At 43.4% G+C, this 27,544-nt stretch overlaps 1 protein-coding gene across 2 annotated transcripts in view; it reads left to right on the forward strand.

The window, feature by feature from the left end:
- CNTNAP2 (contactin associated protein 2) overlaps positions 1 to 27,544 on the forward strand; it is a 2,323,962-nt gene that overhangs the window by 2,156,306 nt on the left and 140,112 nt on the right. The window contains exons 21-22 of one of the 2 annotated variants that reach the window (XM_063641685.1): positions 8,896 to 8,989; positions 16,750 to 16,889. In XM_063641685.1, the coding sequence (XP_063497755.1) occupies positions 8,896 to 8,989; positions 16,750 to 16,874 (219 nt within the window). In that variant the 3' untranslated portion in view covers positions 16,875 to 16,889. Of the gene's footprint in view, positions 1 to 8,895; positions 8,990 to 16,749; positions 16,890 to 27,544 lie in introns of those variants that run through there. The other variant, XM_063641684.1, reaches the window with a different exon arrangement.

Below are 27,544 nucleotides of genomic sequence, written 5' to 3' on the forward strand. Positions count from 1 at the left end.
CAAGGCCTGCTCTTTCGTATTTTCAATTGCAAATGGCCCTAGGCTTGTGTATACCCTTCATAGAATGGAGATTACGATGAGGAGAAAGAGATGGTCTCCACTCTTCAAACCCTCTCTTCTTTGAAGTCTGTGGGAATTTCTGGTTTAGAAGGACGGGTAGACACAGATAAGGGGTGCAAGTTGAGCTGATAATTGTTTCTCCTACCTGAAGTCTATCTGCATCAGCCTCTTCTTATCTTCAGCCTTGGGCTTCAACGTGGAGTAAATAAAACATTCATCAGATGGTATGTTCTAGGCTGGGCGTGGTGGCCTACAATCCTAGCATGTTGGGAGGTTGAGGTGGGAGGAGCACTTGAGCCCGGGAATTTGAGACAAGCCTGGACAACACAGTGAGACCCCATCTCTACTAAAAATAATTTTTAAAATTAGCCAGGCAGCCAGGCACGGTGGCTCATGCCTGAAATCCCAGCACTTTGGGAGGCTGAGGCAGGCAGATCACGAGGTCAGGAGTTCAAGACCAGCCTGGCCAACATGGTGAAACCCCATCTTTACTAAAAATACAAAAATTAGCTGGGCATGGTGGCACGTGCCTGTAATCCCAGCTACTTGGGAGACTGCAGCAGAATTGCTTGAACCAGGACCTGGGAGGCAGAGGTTGCAGTGAGCCAAGATCACACCATTGCACTCCAGCTTGGGCAACAAGAGCAAAACTCTGTCTTAAAAAAAAAAAAAAAAAAAAAAAAGCAGCCAGGCATGGTGGTATGCACCTGTGGTCCCAGCTACTCAGGAGGCTAAGGTGGAAGGATCACTTGAGCCTGAGAGGTGGAGTCTGCAGTGAGCTGTGACTATGCCACTGCACTCTAGCCTGGATGACAGAATGAGACCCTGTCTCAAAAAAAAAAAAAAAAAGATACTCCTTAGTCATACACCTAAAGCCAATCTCTCCATAATCACTTTATTGGGAATAAAATGATATTTTGAAGAAAAAAGATGATATATTCTAAATTCAATATCGCTGAGCTAATTCCAAGTATTCCCCAAAATTAAGGATTGGGAAAAACAGCAAGAAATCCTAGGCCTTTGTCTAGGCCACGGAAAAATCAGGGTCTGCCTTGAAATTGTGTCCTTCATCTCAGGAGACAGGACCCGGCCCCTCCACCGGTCCAGGAGAACCCACGCCGTTTAGGTATTTCTTCTTTAGCTTTTCCACTGCATCCCCAAAGCATAAATGGCTGATGAAATCCCTTCAAACTCTGCCAGCGCAAACTGTGGCTTAAAAATGGAAATGAATGGAAATTGCAAAATAATACCTGAATAGACATGAACGCTTTAAGCTCCATGTGTAAGACACAAGGTCCTGCCCGAATCAGTATGCTTCTAATGGCTTAATGGCAAATGTTGAACAAATTAGTGTTCCCTCAAGGTTGTCCTGGGGCACATGGAGTCACAGTCTTTAATTTTAATGAGCCTCTATTACACAATCTCTTATCGCCTCTTAACTGCCAGTGAAATGACCACCAGCTAAATGTACAGCAAAATACCTTTCTACAAAAGAGCTCACTTGGACCCCAAAGAAATTACCTTGAAATTATTACACTTAACCGTTGCAAATGCACCAGGGTTCATTTGAAAAGAGCTGGCCACCTGGCAATACGAGTGAAATCATATAATATGTCATTTCCTTAGGCTTTTCACGTTGAGCTTTTCTCGCTATATCTGATTTAATGTATTTTCTCTTTTAAATGTAAATATTTAAAATGTAGCTGATCCTCTCCCTCTCCTAATTGAGGTGACTGGGCTAGTTCAGGAGACTGTGGCCTGCAGCTCACCGTTTTGTCTCTAGAGTCGGAGTGCCAGCGTTGGTACTTACTCTGTGACTGGACACTTTATAATATCAAAGATGCGAGATCATACCTATCTAATATCTATTCAATAAGACAATACATATTAAAAGATCAGCACAGGCCGGGCGCGGTGGCTCACGCTTGTTATCCCAGCACTTTGGGAGGCCGAGGCAGGCGGATCACGAGGTCAGGAGATCGAGACCACGGTGAAACCCCGTCTCTACTAAAAATACAAAAAAATTAGCCGGGCGTGGTGGCGGGCGCCTGTAGTCCCAGCTACTCGGAGAGGCTGAGGCAGGAGAATGGCGTGAACCCGGGAGGCGGAGCTTGCAGTGAGCCGAGATTGCGCCACTGCACTCCAGCCTGGGCGACAGAGCGAGACTCCGTCTCAAAAAAAAAAAAAAAAAAAAGATCAGCACAAAGCCTTGTACACAGCAGTTGCTCAATACATGCTTCCTCCTTTTTCCTACTATTGAATCCCGCCAGCCAAGACCAGAACTATATCTGCAGTCGGACAAAGTTGGGTTTATCCCTTGTTGCAGCAAGGGCTTGGCAGTTTGAGTCAAACGGGAGCTGGAAACCACAGTCGGTTAAAATGGGGTGATAAACAGAAGCATTAACTATGGCAAACAGCAACTCTAAGACGTAAGGAAACCTGTGCAGAGTTTCCTAGAGGCCCCCTAGGGCTGAGGGAGCCTATTCAGGGACAACCTCAGTGGGTGTCTGACCGTAGTGGAGGCAAAGCTGCCCCTGTCTCCTCTGAGTCTCCAGCTGGGCCTGAGAGTTAAGCTGACGTAGGAGAGATTAACAGAGAAAAGCAAGCCGATGTTTACAGGCACGTGAGGGCCTTTGCAGGACGCCAAGATCCAAAAGCAGCCAGGCCTAAGTGCTTATGCAACAGGTTGAACAAAAAGTAGTAATTTTGAAAAAGTAACTAAATATATGGAGATACTAAAGACAAGGGTTATTTTAACAAGAGCTTTTTAACTGTCAAAACACTTTTTGTTTGTACCGATTTCTCTTGGCCTCAACTCCCCGCCTCTGGAGAGAAGAATGTTCTTTTCTTCCTGGTAGAGGGAAGCCATCTTCCGTATGAAAGTTCCATCTCCTGCTTTCAGGAAGAAAAGGGGAGGTCAGAGTGTCCTTTGTGCATCTGTTGTTTTTCTTTTTTTCTTTTTTTCTTTGAGATGGAGTCTCACTCTCACCCAGGCTGGAGTGCAGTGGCACCATCTCGGCTCACTGCAACGTCTGCCTCCCGGGTTCAAGCGAGTCTCCTGCTTCAGCCTCTCAAGTAGCTGGGACCACAGGCGTGCACCACCACGCCCGGCTAATTTTCGTATTTTAGTAGAGACGGAGTTTCACCATGTTGGCCAGGCTGGTCTCGAACTCCTGACCTCAGGTGATCCACCCACTTTGCCCCCCCAGAGTGCTGGGATTATAGGCGTTGAGCCACCGTGCCCAGCCGCATCTGTTGTTTTTCAAGTGCCTTTAGCTCAAAATTGTCCCCATCCCAAGCCAGCATATCTAGAGGTGGTGCGTTCTGAAGCCCTTCAGGACCTTGCTGGAGAAGGTGTGTCTGCCTGGCAGAGAGCAGAGACTCCTGCTTGGCCAAGCTGGAGCTGGTCTGGAGTCGCTGGGGGAGCTGCCCTCTGGAGTGCAGGTGGGGGAGCAGGCAATGGCAACGGCGCTGGGGGTGTGAGTGAGGGGCTATCAGGGCGGCTCAGACACACGTCCAGAGCTCTGTGGACAGGTTGCCATGGCTGAGATACTAGGGTCACAGGGGGATCTCTAAAAGGCCTGCGACTCGGACAGGCTTCACCTCATCCTCACACCCTGGGCAGAGCCTCTGCTATCCCCCTCCTCGAGCCTGTGCTGGAAATTGCAGTAAGCCCCTTCCTCTTGAGTGTCCCTCCAGAGCACGCTACTGAGAAAGCTTGACATTGTGCTCACTTTAAAAGCAAAATGCTCTAAGGAATTCCATTGTTTATCATAGAGCTTATATTGAAGGGTGCATTGGGAGCCAGGAAGCAACGAGTTGATTGATAATTGACACAAAGGGACCCATATACCTTAGAGAATGACGGGTGGCTCTAAGAGTCAGGAAGGGCTTATTTTAGGAATCAGGCTTATGGTGGGGAGGGTTCAAGGAAGCAGGTGTCTCTTATCAACTGGGTGCTCTCAGAAAAGCAGGGCTAATTCAGTTATTGGGCCTCTTAATGTATTTCATCTGGGAGGCAGGAAGAATGGAGAACACTAACGTTGTTATTGAAGAAATTGCCGGGAGAAAGAGATGTTTTGGTTTTGGGTTGTCCAAGGTCTTTTTTTTTTTTTTAATTTCTTGTATTAGTTTCCCAGTGTTGCTGTAACAAATTGCCACAAACTTAGGACTTAAAACAACACGCATTTACTATCTCACAGTTCCAGAGGCCAGAAGTGCAAAGTCAGCGCAAACAGCTGAAGTCAATCAGAAAGGCTGGTGCCTTCTGCAGGCTCTGAGAGGAGAATCTGTTTCCCTGCCTTTTTCAGCTTCTAAGAGTCTCCTGCGTTCCTTGGGCCCTTCCTCACGTCACTCCAACTTCTGCTTCCGTTGTCACATCTTCTCTCCACTGCGACCCTCTTGCCTCCCTCCTGTAAAGACCCTTGTGGGGACCTGAGACCCACCCAGGGAATCCAGGAGAATTCACCTATTATCTTAATCACGTCTGTAAAGCCCCTCTTGCCAAGGAAGGTGACGCGCTCTCAGGTCCTGAGAATTAGGACATTATCTTTGGGAGGCATTATTCCGCCCACCATATCTCCATATTCAGACAAAATTGCAGAATGGTCTTGTGCCACATGATCAGGTCCTGGAGAGCCCTGATCCGATGCTGCTGTTCTGAATTATGTTCGGCAGGGGGACAGCACCACCTGGTGGTAACACTCGGCAAAGCATCTGCCGTCAGCTGCGGAGCCGCTTTTCCGTTGGGGTCCTCTTGACTTTACCCACCTTCCCCACAGTCCCACCCATCCCTTCCGGCCACGGTCCGCCTTCTTAGACACAAGGCAGGCAGGAGTATGCGAGAAAGAAGACGTAAGGACGCCTCGCTCGTGGTAAGATCAGAGACTGGTCGGAGAATGCTTTCCTCTTCCCTCCTTTATTAGAGGATTTCCTCAGGCACTGCAGCTTCATCTTTGTGAATGTTGAAGGCTTTCTAGATACCCTCATCACTTCTCATATTTTCCTGAGCAGGTAATTTGGATTAGAACTGTACAGCATGACTCATTTAGATTCCTGTTCACGGTTTTGAAATTAATGACTTCATCAATGAGTTAAGGTTAGGAGTGTTCATTATGTTTTTTTAGAAAAGTCAAAACAGCAGGATCACCGAAACGCAAGATGACACAATCAACAGTCAAAAACCTCTGAGTAGAGGCTATTATTGTGTTTCAAAACAAAAGATACAGAAGTGGCCGGGCGCGGTGGCTCATGCCTGTAATCCCAGCACTTTGGGAGGCCGAGGCGGGCGGATCACGAGGTCAGGAGTTCAAGACCATCCTGACCAACATAATGAAACCCCGTCTCTACTAAAAATACAAAACTTAGCGGGGCGTCGTGGTGGGCGCCTGTAGTCCCCGCTACTCGGGAGGCTGAGGCAGGAGAATAGCTTGAATGCGGGAGGCGGAGTTTGCAGTGAGCCGAGATGGTGCCACTGCACTCCAGCCTGGGCGACAGAGTGAGACTCCGTCTCAAAAAAAAAAAAAGTTTATATAAATAAATGTAAAATTTAGCATTTTGGTTCAAGCCATCAACCGCGCAGACATAGGAAGGGAATACACTTACAGAGATCAACTAGGAATTTTATTTTACTGTAGCTCAGCAAAAATAATATAAAATGGCTGCCAAAAAGCAAAGTCCGTCTACTCTGGACCTGCAGAAACAATTCAGGAAAAGGCAGGTACCTCCACTCTGTGGGTCACGCCAAACCTGAGGACGGATTTCCCTTAGGTGCTCACGACTCTAAGAGTTGCATTAACAACTTTTAATGTCAATTGTCGAGATCTCACCATGTACCCAGCACTGTATTGGGCCTGAGGACACAGAAACATAAAAACCTAAACATGGAAATTTAATATATCTTTAAAACTGTGTACTATGTATCCATAGAATGAAATACTAGTCATCCATGACAAATGATTTTTGTTGTATATTTTCTGAGACAGAAGACATTCATAATATATCGTCAAGTTAAAAAATATACAAGACATAATATGTGTTAGTTGGGTTCCATCCCTTTTTTACTTAAAAAGTTGAAGGAATATACATTAAAAGTTAACATTGACTATCAGCTGGCAGTTTTTTTCTGCAAATCTATATTTTTTTCTATAACGAATATATATTACTTGTATCCATTTTTAAAGCTAAGAAAATAGAATTTTGTTGTATTTTTATTGACACAGAATGACATTCATAATATATCATTAAGTTAAAAAATATACAAAATAATGTGTTACTCGGGTTCCATCCGTTTTTTATTTAAAAAGTTGAAAGAAAATACATCAGAAATTAACATTTATTATTAGCAGGCAATTTTTTTTCTGCAAATCTATGTTTTTCTATAATGAACATATATTATTTGTATCCATTTTTAAAGTTCTTTAAGAAAATAGAACTTTGTTACGAATTTAGTTTTTGTTTTGTTTTGTTTTGTTTTGTTTGTTTTGAGATGGAATCTTGCTGTCACCAGGCTGGAGTGCAGTGGCGCGATCTCGATCTCGGCTCACTGGAACCTCCACCTCCCAGGTTCAAGCCATTCTCATGCTACAATATCCTGAATAGCTGGGACTATAGGGGGAGTGCCACCACACCCAGCTACTTTTTGTATTTTTAATAGAGACAGGGTTTCACCATGTTGGCCAGGACGGTCTCGATCTCTTGATCTCGTGATCCACCCACCTTGGCCTCCCAAAGTGCTGGGATTACAGGCGTAAGCCACTGCCCTGATCACAAATTTAGTTTTTAAATTGTAAGAAGTATAGGTGGAGATTATCACCCCCTAAGGCATCCCCAGGTAGGCTATTGGTTAACAATGGCATTTTGCATTTAACCCTTTAACAAAAGAAAGTAAGTGAACAGAAGTGCGGTGGCAGTTACCCATGGGTGCCATTAGATGGCAGCAAAGCAGCTAGCTAATATTTAAGAGCAGAAACTGAAGAGATTTTGCTCCAAAGAAACAAATATATGAGATTTTAAATATTTAACATTATCTCAACGGAATAAGTGTTTTTGTTTGTTTGTTTGTTTGCTTTGAGACAGGGTCTCACTCTGTCACCTGGGCTGGAGCACAGTGGCATGACCACAGCTCACTGCAGGATTGACCTCCTGGCCTCAAGCTATCCTCCCACCTCAGCCATCCTCCCACCTCAGCCTCTCGAGTAGCTGTGGCTACCGGTGCACACCACCACACCCGGCTACTTTTTAAAATTTTTGTAGAGATAAGCGTCTCACTACATTGCCCAGGCTGGTCTTGTACTCCTGGACTCGAGAGATCCACCCGCTTCAGCCTCCCAAAGTGCTGGGATTACAGGCATGAGCCACCACACCTGGTTTGTTTTGTTAATGACGCATTTGACGTTATAGAAAACTTTTCAAAATGATGGCCAAGCATGCAAATGTTTACTTTAATAGTTTTTGGGGGTGGGGTTCTTTTGGATTTTTGTAGCAATACTACTCATGCACAAAAACCTACCGTACCAGTTCTGTGGGTCAAAAATCTAAAAAGTTCTTGAGATGTGAGGACCCTTTGACCCTTAACCGTGACTGTGCAATGATCTCTAAGTTTCTAGGAAGCAGTTTCAAGATTCTGCTGCAGACAGTCATTAATAATGAATGATTATTCATCATAGTAGCTAGTTCTCAGTGTGGTGATGCCATTTGATCACTTGCCTGCCCTCTTTCTTCCCTGCCACTCTCTCCTTCCTCCCAAGAGCACAGCTAGCTTCCAGCATCTTTGCTCATCTGAAGGACAGTTTTTTGCCTGATCAAGCCCAGTTTGAGCAAGGACTCGGGAGCGTATCTGCTTCTGAGTCTGTGCTGCTGCCTTCAACAAGTTGCTGCTTGTTCTGTCTCCTCCCTCTACACAATTGACGTGGCCCCCATGGGAATGCCCATGTCGGAGAGCAATGCTGTGTTTTCTTATAACCCGCACCTCTCATCATGCTGACCTTAGCATGTATTAAACTCACTTCAGAAAAATGAATGCTTACAAAAGAAAGTTTGCTACAAGTGGGCACAAAAAAGGCTCAGAAAGCTCTAAGAGCTCACAGTTGGAGAAACACACCTAGACTGTATGGGTGGTAAAAAGACAGCTGAGAATATGAGGCAGGAAAAGCCACACTGGGACACAAATGGCAAGGCCAATGATTCTGACACCACCATTGGCGCTTTGTCCACGGGCAACAGGATCGGAAATGTGCATCGCTTCCGTGGTTACTGTCTGTGCACTGTTCCCAACAGCTTCATTTCTCTTCCTCTGCTGCCAACTCACCCAACCACCCCTGCCTGTGGCAGGAGAAATCATTCTCATTGGGATAAGTGAGAAAACTACAACTGTTTACCCTACTTGACCCTCAGCATTTGAGTGTGTGTGTGTATGTGTGTGTGTGTGTGTGTGATCGTATCACAAAATAAAATGTTTCAGCAAAACTTCATTGCTGTAGATGTGTCATATTCCCTATCAGAGGCTGACACTGGAGATTGGATCAAGCAGATTTTACTCCATTAAAAAGAACAGGGATCTTAATCCTGTAGGTAAATCATCCACAGAAAATGTACATCACCCGGAGAGCCGATCATAAAGGATCTTCACTTACCGTGCTGAAATTTTTTCAAAGAACCCCAGCAAAGGAAGAGATGGGTTTCCATTTTCTCGGGCTGGTGTTTTAGAGTCGTGCTGGTGAAATAAGATATCAGAAAACCAGGGTTCAAAGAGTGACGTCATCCCCACAGGGAAGATTTGGTTGCACGCAGGGTAGAGACGTGCTCCTAAAAGTGTCTCTTGTTTTCCTCCTGCAGCTCGACCATTATCCTTCTGTGAGTTACCATCTGCCAAGTTCATCCGACACCCTCTTCAATTCTCCCAAGTCGCTCTTTCTGGGAAAAGTTATAGGTAAGAATGTGGTTCGTTAGGTATAAATGCATGCTACGAATACATCCGGGTAATGTGAATTTGGATTTTGAAACTATCAGGTAAATTTCTCTTACTGGGGCCAGTCACGGATATCTTCTCTGTACAGGAAAGTTACATGGTTATTCTTGGTGTTGCACGAGAGAAGTGTCAGCAAATTATCTTTGGGGGAAATTGCTCATGTAACTCATTCTAAAGCTAATTCGCCTTTGAAATACATTGTGATTAGGCTGGGCATGGTGGCCCATGCCTGTAATCCCAGCACTTTGGGAGGCTAAGGCTGGTGGATCACTTGAGGTCAGGAGTTCGAGACCAGCCTGGCCAACATGGCAAAACCCCGTCTCTACTAAAAATACAAAAATTAGCCGTGCATGGTGGCAGGTGTCCGAATCCCAGCTACTCGGGAGGCTGAGGCAGGAGAATTGCTTGAACCCTGGAGGTGGAGGTTGCAGTGAGCCAAGATCGTGCCACTGCACTCCAGCCTGGGCGACAGACTGAGACTCTGTCTCAAAAAAAAAAAAACAAAAAATTGTGATTGGTAATGGGGGCTTCTAAGTCAGCGATGGTAATGGAACCAACGTTGTTTGGTGCGTGGCATAAACTACAACCCAACCGAAGGCAAGTCTGCTCCAGGCTTCTCTATGTAGAATTTGGTCTATTACAGACCTCTACCTCTAGCAGTATGTAATTTAACGTTTCCTTTGTCAAAGCATATCAACATGATTCTATCTTCCTCTCACTCGTAAAAAAGCACCTTGATATTATTTGCAGATGAGAAGGCCAATAAGGAATTTGACAGTGTGACAGAATGCCCTTGCCCACGTGCGACTGTGAATTCCAGAGTCTCCTTGTCCTTCCCTTCACCAGAGGAGATTAGCACTGTGCAAAGCTAAAAAATGTACCATGAGCCACAGATACGTGAAGGTTACACCCTAAATTTTTAAAATATCGATATGATTGGTGAAATATTTTAAAATATTTAATGTGAAGCCAATGAATTTTGTTAATATGAGGCTGTGTACTGTGAACCGCAATGAAAACAGTAAGATGGTGGTGATGTACAGGTGGGAGGGAGGTCACTCGGCGGCCATTGGGTAGAAGTGATCAGAATAGCATTAATGGTAAAAATGCTCACTTAAACACATGGGGCAGGGGTCACAAAATGAGGAGTGAGCAGGAGACTGAACCTATAATAAAAATAATAGACTGGGCGCGGTGGCTCATGCCTGTAATCCCAGCACTTTGGGAGGCTGAGGCAGGCAGATCACGAGGTCGGGAGATGGAGAGCATCCTGGCTAACACGGTGAAACCCCATCTCTACTAAAAAATAAAAAAGTTAGCCGGGCTTGGTGGCGGGCGCCTGTAGTCCCAGCTACTCGGGAGGCTGAGGCAGGAGAATGGCGTGAACCCGGGAGGCGGAGCTTGCAGTGAGCCGAGATCGCGCCACTGCACCCCAGCCTGGGTGACAGAGCGAGACTCTGTCTCAATAATAATAATAATAGGCCGGGCGCGGTGGCTCACGCTTGTAATCCCAGCACTTTGGGAGGCCGAGGCAGGCGGATCACGAGGTCAGGAGATCGAGACCACGGTGAAACCCCGTCTCTACTAAAAATACAAAAAAATTAGCCGGGCGTAGTGGCGGGCGCCTGTAGTCCCAGCTACTCGGGAGGCTGAGGGAGAAGAATGCCGTGAACCCGGGAGGCAGAGCTTGCAGTGAGCAGAGATTGTGCCACTGCACTCCAGCATGGGCGACAGAGCAAGACTCCGTGTCACAAATAATAATAATAATAGTAATAGTAATAATATGCACTTATGTAAGATTTACTGTAGGCCAGGCTCCAGTTTAAGCACTTGATAGATATTAGCCCATTTAATCTTCATCACAATTGTATGAGGTAGTTAAGATTATGATCTCCACTTTTTAGATGAGAAAACTGAACCATGAAGAGATTAAATAACCGGGCCACCTGGCTAATCAGTGCGGAACCAAAATTTGAACTCAGGCAATCAGACAGCAAGGGAGCTCTTTACTGTGCTACAATCCCTGTGGCAGTTAATCTAGAATGCAAAGAGAAAGACAGAGAGGACAGTTTGAGCAGGTGGTAAATGCTGAGGTTGACCAGGTGAGGGATAAAGCCTATATCTTGTGCCAGAAAGTGGTCAAGAACAAAAAGGATTCCTGGGTTTAGAACCAGGAACACACCAGTCTGGTTGGAGAGGGAGGCATCCTGAAGACAGGGGGAAAGCAGGTGTGTGCATAAAGCCCAAGACCGCACACTCGGTGAACAAGACAGTGGGGAGCAGCAAGTGATGAATCAAAAGGTGGAACTGGAAAACAAGTGAGGGCTAAGATGTATTGATCATTGGGCCTTAGATATTGTACGATATGAAAGATAATTAAATAGCTTCTGCTTAATCCTTTGCATCCTAAAAACAGCGCTCAGGCACAGTCTCAAATCTAGCTTTGGATTACCTCACCCTAATGTCCTTATCTGAATTTTCTCCAACATTTTCTATAGTTGATGTATTTTTGCAGATCTTATCACCACTTTTATGTTCTGTGAACAAAAAGAGACTTTGTGACATCACATGTTACACGGGTAAATATAAGAAACGAATGTCACAACAATCCAATGAAATGAGATCCCTGATTATGAACCTCATTTTGCAGATGAGAAAACTGAAGCAGAAGAAGGTCAATTTGACAAAAGTTACTCAACTAATATTGGCAAAGCAGAGTTTGGAAGCGAGGTCTCTCTGAAGAGAGTCCAGATTCTTAAGTAGATCAAACAATCTTGTCATTCATGGTGAAGCTCCAGAAGAGGGATGTATTTGATAGTTGAGCGATGCCATCAGTTAGCAACAAGAAGTGGCTGTTTAGTGGAGTAGGGCCTTGGCATTCATGAGTCATGGATCTGAGACTTTGGTGAGTACCTGCTTTCCACCAGACGTACTCGCACGGTTCAGTCAAGAATACTTTACAATGTTAAGTGCTCCTTCACAACCATGTGACTCCATCAAAACAAACTCCACACTATGACATGGTGATGCTCCTAAAGATACTACACTACGATATTCCGAAAGTAACATCAACCGTAAACATACCCGAAAATAATAGACTTTTTATTACTTTGTGGAACCTACAAAGTCAAATTTTGATGGGAATGTTGGGTGATTTCTAGGTTCTGTCAGGATGAGTAATATTCTCTGGTTCCTCTGTTTTTCAGGTCATGTAACTAGATTCACATTTCATCACAATTACAATATACTGTACGGCATGGACCTTCAAGGTCATGAACAAATAACATCATAAAGGCCACATTTTCTACAACTAAGAATGTACCGTGACATCAATCTGTGCAGAGCTAAAAGTGTACCATGAGCCTCAGATACATGAAGGTTACGCACTGTATTTTTTGTACACCCAAGAAAAATGTTGCTGCATACACAAACTAGGTAACTGTGAGTGTGGCAGTGAGTTACATACAGAAAGTACACATAAATACCTGTAAGGAGGTCCACAATTCCAAGATGGAAATGGTATCATGCATGCGAGAGTAGTTAGGCCTCCAGTAATGGGTCCTTGGTGCATTGACTTCTAGTGGAGATTATCTCTCATCCCTACAAGCCCATGACCTCCCTGCAGACCAAGAAAGCATCTCATAGTTCCACTGTATACTAACAAGGAGCAAGTGCTCAATAAATATTTGTTGAATTAATAAAGAGTAAAAGGGGAACGAGACAGAAAGAATATCATTGTAGACGTATACTACAGGGTGAAAGGGTGTGGATGACCATCCTAACAGAATCAGTAAGATTAGCACAGAGGTGAGAGCTGCAGTCCTCACATATCTCACAGCCTAAAAGTAGGCATCTGACAACCATGGAGTAGAAAGAATGTGGACTTCGGAATCAGGCAGAGCTAGTTAGACTGGAATCCTCTGTTACCATTGAAATCTTGACCATGTTGCTTTCTTAGTTGAACCTCTCAGAGCCTAGGTTCTCTCCATTGCAAAATGGGGAACACAAATGCCTACTTGCAGGTTGTTAGCTCCCTGAGGGTAGAAGGCAGAGACTTTTTTTGAAACTAATCTATTTGCAGCGGCCTGATCAGTGCCTAGTATACAGAAAGGGCTCAAAAAATACTTGTGGAGCAAATGAACTACTCTTTTAATATTAAGCTAATAACATCTTAAGACATATACAGCACAATGCCTAATACATAAATAATTACCATTTTTGATGCTGGCTACATGCCGGTTATTATGCTATATGCTGTAAGTACAATACTGTCTGCGTTTCTCACAACACCACAGACCATTGTTACCCTCATCGTATAGAAGAAGGAGCTAAGGCTCAAAACTATTAAGTTTTTTTCTTAAAGTGGGGTTTTCCCAACAGCAGAACTATTGACATTTTGGGTCAGAAAATTCTTTTTATGGGGCCGTCTTGTTCATTGCAGAATGTTTAGCATCCTCCCTGGCCTTTACCCACTATATATGAGTAGTACCCCAAGCTGTGACAACCAAAAATGTCTTCTAACATTGCTAAATGTTCCCCAGGAGGAAAAAATTACCACGCCAGTTGAAAACCACTGGCTTCAAGCTACTCAGCGAGTCAGTGGTGACGCTGAGATTTGAAAAGCGTGATTTGTGACCCAAGACCTATACTTTGCTTCCTGATGACACCTGCATCCTCCAGAATGGTGAGGAAGCAAGGACGAGGTTCTTGCTACTCTGAAGCTAAAATTCTGTTAATAAAATTGAAGGAGTCACAGTGAAGACCCCAAAAAGACATGTAAGTGCTTGAGAAGCTAATCATTGGCCACCGCTTCAAGCCAATACTCCTTTGATATTTGATCATTTCACACAGGCAGGACTGAGGAGGAATGTGCTTAAATGTCTCTTTGGAAACAACATATACTTCAGTGAGAGACAACCCATTTGCCTTCCCCGGCTGTGTAAAAATCCATCTGTACAGACGTACAGTATTGAACTTGCAACTGATATGTACTCCAGCCAGGTTTTGAAACCCCCTGGAGTTTCATGCTCCAAAGTTGTTGCTTTACTTTTATATGATCAGTTTCTGAGTAGCAGAAACTGACCCTATAAAAGAAAGAGAAGATGGCTCTAAATACCTAAGATGACTTCACAATGAGCTTTCTGATGAGCACTACTCAAAAAGGGACACATAAGAAGGATGAAAGAAAGGCTACCTAATCAAGGACAAGTGTGATCTTTATAAAGGGGATGGAGGATATATATTCAAGAAATAGTAGTGCGATCACTGCCAACCAACAGCAAACTTTTAGAATGGATTCTTACATAATTCTGAATGCTTCTAGAAGGAATTCAGGATCACTAGCAATCAGCAAAGGTTCACAGAGGAGAAATCTCACTAGACATAGTTATGGCCATCTTTTATCCCTCATATCCATCCATCTTTTACCAGCCGAGTGATGTCATAGACTTTATCTTTCAGCAACAAATGTAATGGTCTCTCAAGAAATCTTCAAGGAAGAGAAATGTAACTTGAAGCCAAAAGTGGGGTGTTCTGTTTGCTCATGTCCTTTTCAACATCTCTATTAATGCCTTGGAGAAAGACACAAATAGCATGTTTATTAAGTTTGCAAATGTCATGAAGCTGAGAGGGATGGTTTAATATGATGGATTATAAAAAGCGTTTCAAAACCATCTTGACAGGCTAGAAAGATGGGATAAAAATAATACAACAAAATGTAATAGAAATAAATTGCTGCACTTAGATAAAAAATACATATACAATCACTTAAATAGAAGATGGGAGACCCCCAGCATCATGAAAAAACTTAGGAAATTGGTTTGATGGAAAGTCTGGTACAAGCAACGTTACATGGTGGTGGATTCTTAAATGAACATAATTCTGAGCCACACTAGTATGAGAATCATGTCCAGAGCGAGGATATTAGTCATCTGAGGAGAAAACCAGATAAACACAAGACCCGTAAAGGAAATGTCAGAAGACCTGGGAATGTCTGATCAGAAAAAGATACGATTTGAGAGACGAGAGAATCAATTTCAGTCTTTGGTAACTGCCACATGCGGAGTGGATTAGACTTAGTTGAGGCTTACTCAGCAAGACTGACATGGACCAAAAGCAGAAGATATGAAGAGGAAAATCTCAGCTGCATATAAGAAAGAACTTCCTAACAATCAGAGCTTTTCAAAAGCGAGTGGCCTCTACTTTGAGGTAATGACCTCTATTATTGAGAATATTCAACAAAGGCTAAACAGAAATGTGCCCTCTATATTAAGGAGTTGTCTGGATTGAGTAAAACCAGATTAGATATAGCCTAAATAACCTTTGAAACTTTAAGATTTGTGGTGGGAGTAATTTTCTTAATTAAAAAGGTGAAAATGCAGTATTATAGTAGATCAGGGTCTCCTGTTCCATTGGCAAGTAGGGGGATAACATTTAGGGTTTTAGGGCTCCTTGATATAAAACACTGTTATGATGCGTGGTGATAGATATGAATTTGGAAGAATATCAATGTACAGTGATCACCACATCACTGTGAATTGTGTAATTACATAGACAACCTGTTTCCAAGATGACAATATGCATTTTAATTTTATTTCTGAGCCCACTTTAAGTAATCGTTTTTCAAATTAACTATTTCTGCCATTGTTGTAAATCAGAGTAATATAAAACCATGATGAAGTAGATCTATTCTGTAATAAAAAGACAGTAGCCTCTCCGTGTAAACTTGCGAAGCTGTGCTTGGAAAGAAGCTGAATACTAATGCAGTGTCATTGTTGCTTTGCTGACCATTGCTGCTGTCAGTGGCGATGTCTGGGGTGGTAAAAATGAAGTGAACTTCTATCCATTTGAACTAACTAGAGTTTGTAAGTCATATTGGTCTCAGACCCTCATATTTCCCAAAGTGCCGTTATCCAAAGCAACTCCAATAGAAGATGAGCCTCCTAGTAGCCACTATATTATTTCTATTATAATCTAAATTGTGAATATCATGATCCTACATGACTTTTTATTGATTAAAAAGTCTTATTCTAAGGCTTTCTAAAACTTTCTGGAGCTTTGGCAAAGCTTCTTCACACAGAAGGAACTGACATACTTAGATCTTCATTTGTTGATGAAATTGTATACTGTGATAACCATGCTGCTCATAGAATATTTCTGGCCAGAGTTATGAATGGAAAAGATTTGTGTGATTTCCAGGCTAGAACATTCAAATGCTCATGCAAGACCCTCTAGAGTCCTTTGATCCCTTTGGCATGGTGACTGACAAGCCTAAGACAGTGATTTTTTCCATAAGCCTGGGTCCCTCTGTGACTACAGTGAACAGAATACTCTTGACTTGTGATGAACCTATAGCATGAGATTAAAAAAAAAACTCCTTGCTTTGTTAAGCCACCAAGACTATAGGGCTGTTTGTTACTGTGGCAGAGCCTCGCCTGTCCTGACTGATGCATAAGGACTGACTTAAGGGCAGACTTTGCTCTCCCACCCTTGGGTTTGATCTCTGATATAGTTTGGATATTTGTCCCCACCGAAATCTCATGTTGAAATGTAATCCCCAGTGTTGGAGGTGGGGCCTGGTGGGAGGTGTTTGGATCATGGGGGTGGATCCCTCATGAACGGCTTGGGCCATCTCCTTGGTGATAAGTGAGCTCTCACTCTGAGTTTACGTAAGATCTGGGTGTTTAAGTGTATAGCACCTCCCCGCAACACTCTTCCTCTAGATCCTGCTTTCGCCATGTACCCTGCCTGCTCCACCTTCACCTTCTGCCATAATCGTAAGCTTCCTGAGGCCTCCCCAGAAGCAGATGCCAGTGCTGTGCCTCCTATAAAGCCTGCAGAACTGTGAGCCAATTAAACCTCTTTCCTTATAAATTACCCAGTCTCGGGTATTTCTTTATAGCAGTGCAAGAACAGCCTAATACAATCTCTTACTCTACCATTTGCCAATTGTATGACTTTGTCAGGTTACTTAACATTGTGTGTATCTGTTTTCTCATGTGTAAAATAGGAATAGTAATGGTCTCTGTGTCACAGGATTCAGCAAAATAATACACGTTTAGCAGTTAGCACAGTCTCTGCCACATAGTATGTGTGTAATACATATTAGTTTTTTACTTTGCATAATCAGCAAATGTATACTCATCATATGTCAGATGCCAGGCATTGTATAAGTCCCTGGAACATCATTAGGGTCCAAGACAGGCACAGTTTCTGCCTTTGGAAACTTTATATATTCAAATCCAGTTCTCAGAGGTTTCTCTTGGGAGAACCCAAAGCAAGACAGGTGATCATACAATGTATCAATATGCACTGGGTCACATTTTTAGAGCTTCAGTTTCTGGAAAAGAAGGTAATGAAAAGGCAATTAGAAGTAAAAAGACAAGAGGGTGGGATAAATGGAAAGAAGTATAGAATTCTTTGGGAGCAAGTAGGGAGGGCCAGTCCAGGAATGAGGGAAGGCATACTAGAGGAAGTAACACAGAAGCTGGGACCCTAATGATGAGTGAGAATGATCTGGGTAAAGCAATTGGCTGAAGTAGAGGCCATAGGGCGGGGAAGGTCAGTTCTCCATTCTACACGCAGTCCACCCAAAACTGTGTGGCGCAAAACAGTAGTTTATTATTTCTGGCAATTCTGTGGATTGGCAGGGTGGTTGTTCTGCTTTATGACTCCAGGCGGGGTGTAAGAATGACTGGATAGCCCGAAATAGCCTCACTCATGTGGCTGACAGCAAGTGCTGGCTGCCCAGGAGCTCTTTGGGGCTGTGAGCCAGGGGCTAAGTTCTCCCTGAAGGGTTCCAAATCATGGCTGCTTGGGCTACCTCACAGCATGGTGGCTGGGCTCCAAGAAGGAGCTTTCCAAACAGCAAACGTAGAAGCTGAAGATCTCTAAGAGCCACCATTCTTGCCACATGCTATTGACCAAAATCTGGGTTCCAGCCCATGTTCCAAGAGAAAGGAAGCAGACCCTACCTCTTGGTGGCATCGTAGCCAGGTCACATTGCAAAGAAACATGCCATAGGAGTTACGGTTGTGACATCTTTGGAAACACAATGTGCCATGAGGGAAATATGAGGAACTATAACAAGTTGCATTCAGAGTGGTGGAAAGTACGATGTGAAGATGCGAGTGATAAAAATGCCACGGCGTAAGCAGGGTTCAGATCAAAGGCGGCTTTACCAGCAGGGCCACATGTCCTGCTTTTCCCAGGACAGACCCAAGCTACTCCTGCCAGGACAAGAGTACATTATTAGCAGTGCCCAGTTTTACTCTAAAAATAAGACCGTGCAGTTGTATGATCACCTATCTTGTTTGGGTTCTCCCAGGAGAAACCCTGCAGAATTTGATTTGAATATAAGAAGTTGACCTGGGAGACAATCCCATAAAACAAGCAGGAAAGTAGAGACATGAAACAGGGAAAGGGGTGCAGCATTATCAAGCCACTCACCACTGTGGGCACCTGGAACATAATCCCACCAGGGCACTCTGGAAGACAGTGCGAGACATGCCTCCGAGTGTCCCAACCGAGGCAGGAGGAAGCCAGGGCATCTCGCCACCTCCTCCCACCCTGCAGTGATGAGGGCTGCTTCCTGCGGTACCAGCTCCCCAGCACTTCCAGCTTGTCCCGTGTTTACACCCAACACGCTGCTGAGGCCAGGGGAAAGTGCAGATGACACGGAATCGCAGTCAGTGGTTCCTGGAGCAGGACTGAGGTAAACGCCGGGCACTGACAGCATCTGCCATATTACGGATTTATTTATAAGCCATGTTAAGGTTTTAATGTTATCTTAGGGGTTAAAAGAATTCAGGGAAGGATGTTTTTTAATCCATAGAATAATGTGATCAGATTGACACTTTAGCCAGATAATACCATCTGCAGAGTACGAAATGCATAACAGGAAGTGAGAAGCTGCAGGGAGACCAAATTGGAGGTTGCCATGGTTATCACAGAATTGCACATTGTAATGCACAAAACGGCTCAGATATGCAGAGAAAATGCAACGTCTTTATCTGTGTCTGATGATCTTGTATTCCTTCTGGGTAGCAAAGGCAAATAAGCTAGACGTCCAGGCTGGTTTAAAGCTGATTCTGACTTAATCATTTCAACATTCCTTCCTGGTTGTGCTCTGTCCCTCATGAATAAAAATGTTCAGTCTCTCTGAGAGCCTTTCCCATCCTCTGCTTCTTTCTATAAGGTGGTGACCAGGTGTACAGAATATAGAAGGGGACAGGCAGCAACATATGTAGCTTTAGCATTCTAATGATACCGTAGGCAGGGAGAGACCTGGATGCATGCTGGTCCTTGAGTTTGCACGGCCAGGCATCTGCTGGCCTCCAGCCCAGTGTCCTGTATCCCTGAGTGCTCTTCTGGCCTTGGAGCTTAAATCTGTGGTTGATGAACTTAGAGTACCTTTCTTGGACTCAGGCAGTGTTCCCAGGGAGCACCTGCCATCACTCCCTTTGCTTACTTGCTGTGCCCTCAGTCTCCCACTTGAGAGACCCCTAAGCCCTAAGTCTCTTTCGCGTCCTCCATCTCCCCATGGCAGGTTGTCGTCAGCGATCAAGCAGTCAGGGCTTTCATCTCAGGCTTCAGGCTGCATGAGAATGAGATGATGCACGTAAGGACCGGAGACCCTGTCTGCTTACTCTTCTTCCCTCTCTACATGAGGCTGGGCTGCCCCATGTTAGTACAGGACCACCCCCCCGGCCCCCTACACAGCAACCTCTCCCCAGAGCCCCAGACCGGGAAGCAAGGCAAGAGCCCTAAACCCTCAGTCCCGTCCGTCATCCTTTAGAAACCCACTTCTGCTCTCTGGGCCGAAGTTCAGCTCTCGTCTCTCCTGCTGTGTCTCCTCCTTTTCTCATAGTCTTCTAGGGCATTAAGAAAGAAAAAAAAGCTTTGCTTTTACTTCCTGCAAAAAAATAAAAAGTAAAAAGGTGCCATCTAACAAATAGCTCCAAAACTCAATTGCTTAAAACAACAATTCTGTTTTTATCACTCATCTGCGGGTCAGCTAGGGGCTGAAGGTTCTGCTGTACACCCCTCGTCTTCCTCCTGGGACCGGGGAGGTAGCATGGGCATGTTCTTCTCTGGCAGAGACACGAGAGAACAAGCCACTCACACAAGCACTTTCCAGGCCTTTGGTCTTGCCACATCCACTAACGTCTGATTATCTAAAGTAAGTCATGTGGCCAAATCCAGAGTCAAGGAGAAGAGAAACTTGCTTTCCCTTCAGTGAAGTAAACAGTAAAGTCACATGGCAAAGGCCACAGATACAGGGAAGGGTAAAGAATTAGGGGCCGCCAATGCCATCTTCCATACTTAGGAGGTGCACCGATGCAGGAGAACTCTGTGACATCCTTGATGCACTAAAAAGCCTGAGTAGGCCAGGCGCAGTGGCTCACGCCCAGCACTTTGGGAAGCCGAGGCAGGCAGATCACGAGGTCAGGAGATCGAGACCATCCTGGCTAACGTGGCAAAACCCCGTCTCTACTAAAAATACAAAAAAAAATTAGCCGGGCGTGGTGCTGGGCACCTGTAGTCCCTGCTACTCGGGAAGCTGAGGCAGGAGAATGGCGTGAACCCAGGAGGTGGAGCTTGCAGTGAGCCAAGATTGCACCACTGCACTCCAGCCTGGGCAACAGAGTGAGACTATGTCTCAAAAAAAAAAAAAAAAAAAAAACCTGAGTAAAGGAATTTGGGGAAATCATTTTTTTCACTCAAATGTATGTTCAGTGCTCACATGTACCAGGTGCAAGGCACAGAACAATGGATAAAACAGAAATCTCTTATCTTTATTAACTATGTACTCTCATGAGCATAGACAGAATGAGAAAAGAGTTGTGTAATATAAATGTTAGCAATAAGTGCTATGAAGAAAAGTAAAAGAGGCTTAGCAGCAAAGCATGTTACAATGGCCAGGACAGTCCTCTTTGAGGAGGCAATATTTAAGCAGTGGCCTTAACAAAGTGAGAAAGCCAGTTGTGTGGACATCTGCTGGAAAAGCCTTCCAGGGAGAGAGAATGGCAATCCAAAGGCTGTGAGGTAGGGACACGCCTGGCTTGTTCAAGGACAGGAAGAAAACCACCATGGCTGGAATACAGCCATCAAGGGACAGAGTGGCAGGAGACAGATGAAGTCAGAGGGTTAGCCAGCAGCCAATTGCACAGGTGGAGACCATCATGGAGAGTCTGCATTTTATTCTAAGTGAGATGAGAAACAGTAGAAATTTTGAGCACATAAGTGACACAATCCAATTTACATATTAGAAAGATCATTCCAGCTGTGGTATGCCGTATTAACTACAGAATGGGTGGGCTGATATAGGGGCAGGATGGACACTAAGAGACCATTTCAAATACAGTTGTGGAGTCCATGTGAGAGTTAGAGGCACATGCACCAATGCAACAGCAGTGATGATGATGGAGAACTCTTTGGACTAGGAACACACTGAAGTCAGAGCCCATAATATTTGGTGATCAACTGGATGTGGTGGGTGAGAGAAAGAGATGTCAAAGAGCGTTTCCCAAGGTATTGGCCTGAATAGCTGGCCCAGTGGTGGGGCTGCCTACTGCAATTGAGGAACCCTGGGAGAGAAGTAGTTTAGGAACTGTGGAATAAAAATTAAGACTTCCATTCTAGACACATTCAAGGCTATTCCATGGATGCATAGCACTGAGGTGCATATCAGAAACCGAACACCACCTGTAACAACATGGCCCTCTCCTGTCTTTATCTCTCATCTCCTCCTCGGGCAGATAGATGTCTTGGCTTGACTAGGACATTGATCGTTACTGGGAAAGGCAAAAAAGAAAAAAGCCGATTGATAAACGTCAGAATATATCTCCATTATAAAGTCATTCAGGTGTTCCATATGAACTCAGTGATAAAGAAGAACAAATTATTGATACACAAAACAGCTTGGATGAATCTCTAGAGAACTGTGCCAACGGGAAAAAAGCCAGTCCCAAAAGGTTACATACCCAGTGATCCCATTTATGCAATATTTTTGAAATGACAAAATTTTAGAATTGAGGACAGGTTAGCGGGTGCCAAGTGTTAGTGACTAGGACAGGAGGGAAGGGGAAGGAAGAGAGGTGTGGTTAGAAAAGGAAAACAAGGGGGCTGGGCGTGGTGCCTCACTCCTGTAATCTCAGCACTTTGGGAGGCTGAGGCAGGCAGATCACTTGAGGTCAGGAGTTCGAGACCAGCCTGGCCAACATGGTGAAATCTGCCTCTACTAAAAATACAAAAATTAGCCTGGCATGGTGGCCCATGCCTGTAGTCCCAGCTACTCGGGAGGCTGAGGCAGGAGAATTGCTTGAGCCCGGGAGGCAGAGAGGTTGCAGTGAGCCAAGATCATGCCACTGCACTGCATCCTGGGTGACAGAGCTAAACTCCATCTCAAAAATTAAAAAAAAAAAGAGAGATTATTCTGCTGTGGGAATTATTCATTATCCTGACTATGGTGGTGGATGCACAGACCTACACAGATGATAAAATTGTGCAGAATCACATTTGCACACATACAAAAGTACAAAATCTGAATAAGAGCATTGGATTGTATGAGTGTTAATATCCTGATGGTAACACTGTACTCTAGATTTGCAAAATGTCTCCAATGGGGAAACTGGGCAAAATACACAGGGGATCTCTCTGTACAATTTCTTACAACTACATATGATTCTACAATGGGCTCAATTAAAATTTCAATTAGAAAAAGCAATAAAAAGCTGGGTGCGGTGGCTCATGCTTGTAATCCCAGCACTTTGGAAGGCTGAGGCAGGTGGATCACCTCAGGTCAGGAGTTCGAGACCAGCCTAGTCAACGTGGCAAAACCCCATCTCTACTAAAAAGACAAAAATTAGCCAGGCAAGGTGGCGGGAGCCTGTAATCTCAGCTACTTGGGAGGCAGAGGCAGGAGATCGCTTGAACCCAGGAGATGGAAGTTGCAGTGAGCAGAGATCATACCACTGGACTCCAGCCTGGGCAACAGAGGGAGACCCCATCTCAAAAAAAAAAAAAAAAGAAAAAAGAAACGGAAAAGCAATAAAAGTAAAAGAAGACCAAGTCCACATTCTTCTGTGGAGCCATTTATTCATGGGATATTTAGTCAGTGTCTCCTAGGGGTTAGTGCCCTCCACCCTGGGGGAGCGTGATGGACAGGAGAGGGACCTGCAGTGATTAAGCCACCGGTTCTACCCATTCCCTCTTTACTTTCCTGCGCTAGCCGGTAGAGATTAGGAAATATGTGGCAATTATTATTTATTTACAGCTTAGAATTCTCTAGTTCTTTTAGAGTCATTATTGAAGAGAATGATTAATATAATACATTTCTTTAAAAAGGAGCTAGAGAAAATGGGGTAGATTAAACTGCCTGCAACTTTTCTCAAGGAGAGTCCCCGATGGCAGCTTATCACCTTGTGATTTATCTCTACCTCCTAAGAGTAGAATGCAGCAACATTGATAAATGAACAAATGGCAAATAGTTAATTGAAATTTCTGGTCAGTTGCCTTCGCGTTTTACTATAAGGACAGAAGCAGCAGGAAAGCACTGATGAGAAAGCTTATTGAAGTGATAGGTGAGAAATAATATTTAAACTGAAGAGAAGAAATTATGTCCCGTTTTTCATATCCTAAAGAACATATAGCATAGTCTTAATGTCCAAAATCTTCTCAAGGCTGAAGGAAATCTATTTTAAAAGAATTCACCCAGGGAGTTCTAGTTCAAGGTTGGCTTCTCATTCTTTTTTTAATTGCATTAACTTTCATTCTTAGACATTTATTGGGCTTTATTATTATTATTGCCTTATAGAATCATAGGAGGCCCTAAGAAATAATTTGTTGAAACTTTGTAACATTACAGCTAAGGAAAATGAGGCCCAGAAAGGTTAAATGAAGCCAAGGTCACATAGCTGGTACTTCAACGACGTTTCCTTTTTTTTGAGACGGAGTCTCACTCTGTCACCAGGTTGGAGTGCAATGGCGTGATCTCTGCTCACTGCAACCTCCACCTCCTGGGTTCAAGCAATTCTCCTGCCTCAGCTTCCTGAGTAGCTGGGACTACAGGCGCACACCACCACACCCAGCTAATTTTTGTATTTTTAGTAGAGACGGGGTTTTACCACATGGGTCAGGATGATCTCGATCTCCTGACCTCATGATCCACCCACCTCGGCCTCCCAGAGTGCTGGGATTACAGGCGTGAGCCACCGCACCCAGCCTTCAACAATATTTTCAATATAATATACTGTCAGTATCAGAATAATCTTTGCTTATCACCCAAATGTGTCCTTAACTAGGACAATAAATAATTGATACATCATAACCTGCAAACATACTCTCAGTATCTAGATAAAACAGCTGCAAAGGCAAATCTTTTCATAAGTGTAGGCTGGAAGAGGATATTTTGAACATTGAGGGTCAGGCTCAGTACAGGCTCTGTGTCAGAACACCTGCAATTCCAGTTGCCTCACCTGCTCAAGGAGCTTGAACAGGTTTCTTACAAATCTCAGCTTCAGTTTTCTTAACCGTGAAATGAGAATGATAGTAGTGCCAATATCATAAGCTTTGTTAGGAAGATGCAAGATGCTATCATGAATGTAAAGGGCTTATCACACAGCCTGGCACACAGTGAGTGTCCAGTACGTCTTAGGCAGTATCATTACATCTAATCTTTGACTTTTAGCTAATACAGATAAAGAATGGCTGACTCCAATCCTGGGTCACTCATAAAAAGAACACTCAAACAATGAAAAGCTGAAAAAACTTTTGATTGAAAACCAATTGGTATCATCATCTTTCCACAGTTTTCCAAAATTAAATTGTTTTTAATTAACAAAAGCAACCCCCACTAAAAAAAAAATCATTTATCGTTAAAATGTGGTGAGAGATCAGAAGTTCTGTTTTAATCACATTTTTAGTATTTGGTTAAAGAAGATTGTCAAAAGCACTTATTTCTGTCCCAGATCTTCAGCTCACCTGTCTTTGACACACAACATACTTTTGCATACCCAACTGTTTTGAAACAAACAAACATTTGAAAGTCAGAATTCTAGGCTGGGCTCGGTAGCTCACACCTGTAATCCCAGCACTTTGGGAGGCCAAGGCAGGTGGATCACCTGAGGTCAAGAGTTCGAGACCAGCCTGGCCAACATGGTGAAACCCCATCTCTATTAAAAAAAAAAAAAGAATACAAAAATTAGCCCGGTATGGTGGCAGGCACCTGTAAGCTCAGCTACCTGGGAGGCTGAGGCAGGAGAATTGCTTAAATCCTGGAGGTGGAAGTTGCAGTGAGCCACCAAGATCATGCCATTGCACTCCAGCCTGGGCAACAAAAGCAACTCTGTCTCAAAAAAAAAAAAAAAGAAAGAAAGAAAGTAAAAATTCTTCTTATTATGACATTCCAAAATATTCCAGAAGGCATGGAAAATTTTTGAATTTCTTATGTATATACAGTTGATCATTATTATTATACATTTCATATTTACAAATTCACCTACTCACTAAAATTTATCTAGAACCTCAGAAGTAGTATTCATGGTGCTTTTGTGGTTATTTGCAGACATGTGCTGTGCAGCAAAAAATTTGTCATCAATGTGTCCATTCTCATTTGAAGTCAAACAAGGTGATGCCCTTGCCTTCTAGATTCAGCTCTTATACCATAAACAAGTATCATTTTTGCAGTCTATTCAGTGCCACTTTTTTTGCATTCTTGTGTTTTTATTGGTGATTGCATTGTATTAAATGGCCCCTAAGTGGAGTGCTGAAATGCTGTCTGTTGCTCCTAAGCACCAGATGCTGTGATCTGTCCTGTGAAGAAAATACATCTGTTAGATGAGCTGTGTTTAGGCATGACTGATTGTGCTGGCAGTAATGAGTTCAACGTTAATAAATCAACAACGTTTATTTCAAAACTGAATATTAAATAAAATACACACATAAAGCAAGGTAATGTATTGGTTGGTTGATAAAATGTTATGACCAGAGGCTTGTAGGAACCTAACCCTGTATTTACTTTAGGAACAATGTTTTAGTATTCACTAATTGAGTGTTAGCAGCAACTGTATGAAACATAAGTACTGCAAATAGTGACAATTGACTGAATTATTTTTAACCTGCATCACATGAATATGATGATACATTATGTTTATTTATTATTTTGCAGTTTAAACAGCTCTTCCACAGCTATTATCACACATGATGTTCATGGAGCGTTACAGTTTGGCTGTGTCCCCACCCAAATCTCATCTTGAATTGTAGCTCCCATTATTCCCACTTGTTGTGGGAGGGACCCGATGGGAGATAATTGAATCATGGGGTGGTTTCCCCCATACTGTTCTCATGGAAGTGAATAAGTCTCATCAGATCTGATGGTTTTATAAGGGGTTTCCCTTTCGGTTGGCTCTCATTCTCTCTTGCCTGCTGCCATGTAAGATGTGCCTTTCACCTTCTGCCATGATTGTGAGGCCTCCCCAGCCATGTGGAACTGTGAGTCCATTAAACCTCTTTTTCTCTGTAAATTACCCAGTCTCAGGGACGTCTTTATCAGCAAAGTGAAAACAGACTAATACATGGAGGTAAGAGGTGAGTGGTTACTGCTCAGCACACTAGAGTAACAAGTCCAACTAAGGCTACCCAGGTAGAGCCTGGTCTTCTCCTTCTGGTTTGTGAAATCTCATGGTGCTTCCTATAGCATAAAGACTGGCTGCCACTCAACATCACTGCATCTTAAGGTCCAAGGAAGAGGAACATAACATGTTTCAAAGAAAAAGGTCTGGGCTACAAAGACCCTTTATGTAATCTTGCTAACGACCTGGAATTTAAACTTTGGAGAGCTCGAAGATTAACAAATTGGGGTAAAAAGAAATCAAGTCACTCCTTGTTTGAATACTCTGAAGAACAAAACAGAAAAACACAATGAAATGGTAACAGAAGAAGCAGATTTGGCCCAATAATTCTGTGCTTTGAATGTTCCTCCGGCACTAACATGGCCACATTTGGGAACACTGGCATCCCCACAGACTTTTCTATAGCACTTTGAAGGAAGAATAGAGCAGTTGTAGAAAAATAAATGTTTGCATGAAAGAATTACTCATCTTAAAAATCTATAGAGTGTGAATAATCCTGCTATAAAAAGCATTAAATGTTTATAACAGATATTTCACGGGACTGTTATGTTTTTTGGCAGCAAGCATGGCTAGATTTTGAATGTCACAGCTCTGTGCTCTAGTGATAAGACAGACTCTGTGGTCTAAGTAAGAATTATTTTCCTGCTTTTAAATGTAGCTGTTAAAAAACAATAAAGTGTATTTATCTAAGGAAGATAATCTTCTAAAAGAAATGTTTAATAATTTTTAATACACAATTTTATACTACTTCTCCAAGGTAAATTCATTTTCCAACTGTTACTCCATCTTTATTGACTGGGAGGAATCAGCATTCAAAATACAAACTCAGAGGTTAAAGCAAAGCCATACACAGAAGTGAGCCTTATTCCATTGTCTTTTATCACGG

Source organism: Symphalangus syndactylus, chromosome 6, assembly GCF_028878055.3.
Source record: "Symphalangus syndactylus isolate Jambi chromosome 6, NHGRI_mSymSyn1-v2.1_pri, whole genome shotgun sequence".
NCBI lineage: Eukaryota > Metazoa > Chordata > Mammalia > Primates > Hylobatidae > Symphalangus > Symphalangus syndactylus.